We start from the raw sequence: 5837 nt of genomic DNA, 5'->3' as shown, positions 1-5837 counted from the left end.
GTGGGAGCTGGTGCCTGCCCAGCGAGGGGAGGCAGGGAGCCTTCGTTTGGTGGTGGGTTTTTAACGTAGCAAAAGGGCTCGTGAGAAAACGGCCAACAAAAGGTGTGCCTGCTTGTCTATGGCTGCCAGGCTTGTTCTCCTGCAATTTGCTTTCCAAAGAGTGACCTGATTGCACAGCGCTGTAACTCGAAGTGACACGTGTTGATGTTTAAAGTAGGCAGGGTGGGGGGTACAGGGTCGGGGGGGCTGCCTCGCATAGAAACAAAGGGGCTGGGGGTTGTGGTTGTTTCTGTCTCTGTATAAACTCCTAAAAGCAAGAATTTAATAGCTTACCACTTTCTTAGGTTGGGTTTTTTCTTTTTTTTTTTTTTCCTAAAAAGTCTAAAAGTAAAGCAGCCCTGGAGGCAAGGAATTAAGTTTGCTAACGTTATATTTTTGCAAGGAGAGAAAATAGGTTATTTATGTACTTTCCACTCATTGATAATATTCCAAAGCCAAGACAAAAATGTCATTGTCGGGGAGTTTTTATGGAGCATTATTAAGTCTCTGAGCAGTAGCTGTTGGGTTTTGTCATTGCCTGATGCCAATGTCCCACGTGGGGCCAGCAAATTCAGAGAAGGGAAACTGGAGAAATGGTGTGGCACAGATGCATGCTGCTGCTGTAACGCCTGCTCTCAGCAACGGCGTTACAGGTCCTGTGTCCTTCACACTGATACTGTCAGGCTGTTTCTCCAAATCCTGGAAATCTTCTCCTAGCCCAGCACTCAGCCGTAGGCAATGAGAGGAGCAATGAAGCAGCTCGTCTCAGTCCCAGTGCCTGAATTTGTATTGTGTGGGTCTGTCAAGGCACCAAGTGCACATCACCAGGAAGTTTTACCAGGAGGTATTAACCTCTTCATCTGCCTTTCTGCTTGGGAGGTGGGATAACAGCAATATATAGGGTGAGCAGGGACCAGAGATCGATCCCTGGATCCCAGCAGTGGTTGCAGAAAGACAATAGCTCTCTGGATGCTCGGGATGGGCATCCGGATGCTTCCTGGCTGGGATGAGCGGCAGGGCTGGCCGTCCCCTCCTGGCCCTCCAGCAGCTGGAAGCTGTGTTGGGAAGGGGAGGCTGTGGCCGAGCTGGGCTGGTTTTCCTGTGTCGAGGTAAACCGACATAGGAAGCAGCTGCCTAGAGTTTCCCAGGCAGGCTGGGGTTTGTCTGCGAGCCTGGGGCAACCTGCGCTGCTCTCAGCTGGCTGGTGGAGGGGGCAGTTGTCTCTGCACCCTTTGCAGGCATGGCTTGGTGGCTGGGGACATCTTGGGCAGCAACTTAGGACTTGGGCAGGGTTTAAACCCAGCCCTTGTCCTGTTTCATCAGCTTGCAAAGAGCCGTCAATATGTTTTTGTTGCCCAGAAGAGGCTGGTAGAGGTAGCAAGGGACAAGGGAAGAGTCATAGAATTATAGAATAATTCAGGTTGAAAATTACCTTTAAGACCATAGAGTCCAACTGTTGCCCCAAAACTCCCCAGAGTTGGCATCAAATGTAGAGTTTAGCAGCTTTTTGCTAAAATTACTGGTATGCCAGAGGAATTACTGGTATATCCTGGAGGTCCTTGCCCAGCTCTGGGATCCAGCTCTCACACACGGGATGCTCTGAAGCAGAGAGAGACCTGGAGACTCATTACCTCCAGCCCACCTTGGCTGCTCCCAGACACCCCTTCCCCCAGCAAAGCCTTCATGAGTCTGCTCTGACGGTCGTCAAGGGCTGTTAAAATACCATAGTTATCAGGTTGTAATTTTCAGCAGAAACCAATTGTGGGTTTCATCTCCGAGGGCTGCTGGAGCTTAAATCCAGGTTGTGCTGCTGCAGACACGTTTGTCCTTCCGCGCCTGAAATAACAAGCAGAAGACATTAGTGTCAAGCGCTTCCAGCTGATGAAACATCTGGACTAGCATCCAGGGTGAAATACGATGAGGATTTCTTAAATGGAAATAGTTTCTACGCACGTTGTAGGCAGGCTGCTATGTGTTGTGTAGTTTATGTCCCGTCTGATGGAGAGCGAAACAAGGAGGTGTCAGGAGGACATGCTCCTGGTGTTGCTCTGGTTAGCTCAGATGAGTTGTTTTAACCTCTCTGTATGTGATTAAAGATTTCTTCAATGTAACGAAGAGGAATAGGAATTAAGTGGCAATATAAGATATTGGCTTACTTTGTATAATGTACGCTCAGTCTTCTGCTGTCAAGTTTTCTTTATGGGTGGAGAGCACCTTCTACAGGAAATGGAGCTAATCCAAGTGAAAAACTTTGCACGTTTATTAGTCCTTTTTTGTGTTAAACAGTTCAAGCATTAGAAGGATTTAACACACTGTTTTAAGCCCCAAAGATCACATTTCATGATTCCTATAAGTGTTTATATAACCTCCAGGCATGTTCAAGTGAAATACAGTTTAAAGAGAAATGAAACCTCTTACCCAGTCTCTGAATGAAACCCTGAGAAGCAGTGAGCAGCACAGTAAAAGCTAAAATACCCAAGATGACACTCCACCATAACTCATTCCTGTCCAAAATAAGGACCAGACTCGGTGTAATCCCCATATGCTTCTTGCACTCGGCAGTCTCCTCCCATAAATTGATTTGTCATGGCTATCTCGGTGCAGGAATTGGACATCTTTTTGATTGAATCCAGCTCTTGGAGGTGGGCAAGCGAGCGAGGTGGCATCAGAAATGCGCCAAGCCAGCTGAATGGGGGTTTTACAGTTATTAAAGACCCAAAAGAAAACCGTTGCCGGAGCAGTTGAATGTGCTTTGACACTCTGATGTTGCAGCAAGAGGCCAGACTCCAGCTTGCGATCCCCGGCGGGTTCAGCTGGATCCTGTTATTTAACCAAAGGGACAAATACTGCCACTTGGATGCCACGTAAACAACTTTATCAGCTCCATTATACAACTGGGCAGCCAGACACCAACACGTACACCGAAAAAAGAACAAGTTTATATGTCAGCTCCTTCCCTGCTTTTCCACGAAGCAATAAAAGCCGAGCAACAACAGCTCAGCTTCCTGCATCCCCAGTTATAATTGCAGGAGTAAATTGCCGCTTACAGCAGGTTCACTGTGCAGCTCAGCTCCTTATCTGCCCGTGCTGATAGGGACTTGCAAAAGTTGTTTCCAAGGACAACTAGACCTGCTGTGTAGGGCTCTGGGTAGCTAAAAAATGTGGAGATGCAGACAGGGAAAACCTTTGCTCCCTCCCTGTGTTATCCAGCCTGGATGTGCTAATTTAATATTATTCCTTCGCTTACAGCAGGTTCACTGTGCAGCTCAGCTCCTTATCTGCCCGTGCTGATAGGGACTTGCAAAAGTTGTTTCCAAGGACAACTAGACCTGCTGTGTAGGGCTCTGGGTAGCTAAAAAATGTGGAGATGCAGACAGGGAAAACCTTTGCTCCCTCCCTGTGTTATCCAGCCTGGATGTGCTAATTTAATATTATTCCTTTGAGCACCCTGGACTTTTTTTCTTCCCCCGCCCCCCCCCCCTCCTCTTTTGTTTGGTCTTTCCCCCCCGATTTATCTTGTTGCTTAAATGTTGCATCCAAGGACTGTGGGAGAAAACTCGAATGTGCTGCTAATTCCTACAACCGTGTACTGCTCCTCCTGCACAGCTTGGTCTGAATTATTGGTGCTTAATGCTTGGTCCAAATTACTTAAGGCTCGATCCGAATTATCGACTCTGAGATGAGCCAACAAATTCCATCTGGCAGAGGCAGTTAGTAATAGGACTAACGTTTGGGGTTTTGGTGCCAGTGAACAAGATGACAAGTCCTCACCACTTTTCGCCCCATCCAGAGGATCCATGCTGTCTGACTCTTTTCCCTTCTGGCTCAGGGCTGGGGTTTGGCAAGGGAGAAAGTGCCCCGGTCCTGGAGGAGCGATAAGCTTTGTGCAGCGGCTGCCAAGGGAGGATGTGGAAGTTTCCTCCCAGCGCTTTGTTTCTTATTGTGTTGTTACCTCCTGAAATTGCCAAGTGCTGGCTTTTTCACATCCGGGAGAGGGGTTACATCACGGGATATTTAGGAAGGAGTAGTCAGGAATAGCTTCTCCTCTCCTTAGGCTTTGGCTTCAGGACCAGACTCCAGCTCTGTACCGGTGCCTTGGTGGGGCAACAGGAGAGCATCGCTCACCGGTGACTCACTGCCGATAACTTTTAATGATGCAGCTTTGATTTGAGAGCTTTTAATTACATACCTGATGTCTGGTTGAATGAATTGTTTCACGCCAACTCCATCCCTAAAACCTCCCACCGTGAGTCAGGCCAGCCCTTTGGAGACCTTTGGATTTTGTTGGAGTGTGAGCTGTGTATCTGTTTCCTGGCTTTTCAACCCGTTCAGCAGAGGTTTGGGTATTGCACTTAGCGATTATGCAGTGAGAAATGAAATTGTATTGTAATGTTTCCACGCTGCGTTTTGTGAGGTCTGAGCCTTTTTCCGTATCATACAGAAAGGTGGTAGCAGGCGCTTGGGGTTTCACAGCTATTGAACACCGACATGCAGAACAGAAAATGCTATATTTGCAACTTAAAGATATCTATGTATTCTGTAAGCCAAATTTTTTAACAAAGCATCACCCAATGTGGCTAAGTTTGCCTTTTTCACTTATTCCTACAGGTGTTTTACGTCTCAGATCTCTTCAAGCCCAAGACAAAGACTTGCCTGCCTCCGCCACCCATCCGAAAGGAGATTCTTTCACCTGTGGACATCATTGAACGAAATAACCATCACAACATGGTGTAGACCTTCGGAAAAATTGGATGGGTGTTGTATTTTATTTTAAAATTTTTTTTTTTTTTTTTTTTTGCAAAAAAATGACTGCTGACAGCAACTACCTGCTGCTCTCAAATCTCATCAGACAGTAGAATGTAGGGAGAGACTTTCTTGCCCGACCAGTAAAGTCTTACTCTGTGGTCTTTTCAACTTGCGACATTTGGATGAAAGGGGTGGTGGTCAACTAAATCAAAAGCGACAGTGAGAAAGGAAAGAAAAAAAAAAAATACAGAAGCCGAACAAACAAAGAGAAGTGCCGGAGTTCTGGATGTGCAATTGGTTTGAGTGTTCATGTTGTAGTGAACGCCAAATTGTTCATAGCCCGATGAACACTGAGGGATTTTTGGAAAGCTGGCCATCTTAGTTGTTTTTTTTGTTTTTAACTAAGAAGATTTCCAATACCTGCGAGAGAAAAGAAACCCAAACAACTCATCACTAAATTGTATAGCACTATATATGAGAAACAGCACTGAGTCAAGATCTGGGATTGGTTTGTAAGAGTTGCTTTTTTTTTCTCTTTTCGATACCAGTTTATTTTCACCTCCTCTATTCCATACTGTGACTTAGTTCAGAAGAAGCTTGCCCAGCCCAAGATCTCCGAAGGGTCTCTGTTCACACTACACGCCTTTAACGAGCAGTCCTGAGATGCGCGGTGAGGTGGAATAGCTCCATCCTCCGCGCAGAGAAGCCACATTTCTTCCTCTCCGCTCGCTCCCTGGCGAGGGTTCATCCTCCCTGACCCTGCAGGTGTGGGGAGCACCCACAAATGGCCCTTCATGAAAAGAGCATCCTCTGCTTCCCAGCCATCCCCCTGCCAAAAAATTCCCGGCAGGAGCTGGCGGTTTGGCAAGTGGGTAGCGGTGGCTCTGCCGAAGACGCGTTCGCACTACGACCTCGGGGCTGAGTCCTGGGGAAACTTTTATTCTGCAGTTTCGGGACGGGCTGCTGGGCGGCACGTCCCAGCCTGGGTGTCAGTCGGTTTTGTGAATCCCCCCCCCCACATCCATCCTCCTCCCTTGGGCCACCCCGGTGCA

General features: G+C 47.4%; 1 protein-coding gene across 1 annotated transcript in view; it reads left to right on the top strand.

Annotated features, from left to right (window-relative positions):
- Nucleotides 1-4829, top strand: part of PPAP2B (phosphatidic acid phosphatase type 2B) — a gene marked incomplete at its 5' end in the record, with an annotated part of 19710 nt that extends 14881 nt beyond the window's left edge. Inside the window, one exon of the mRNA XM_010083581.1 lies at nucleotides 4648-4829. Within this exon, the coding sequence (XP_010081883.1) occupies nucleotides 4648-4773 (126 nt within the window). The remainder of the gene's footprint in view (nucleotides 1-4647) is intronic.
- Nucleotides 4830-5837: the final 1008 nt, after the last annotated feature.

Source organism: Pterocles gutturalis, unplaced genomic scaffold (genome assembly GCF_000699245.1).
Source record: "Pterocles gutturalis isolate BGI_N339 unplaced genomic scaffold, ASM69924v1 scaffold855, whole genome shotgun sequence".
Classification (NCBI taxonomy): Eukaryota; Metazoa; Chordata; class Aves; order Pterocliformes; family Pteroclidae; genus Pterocles; species Pterocles gutturalis.
This window is presented reverse-complemented; position numbering and strand designations above follow the sequence as displayed.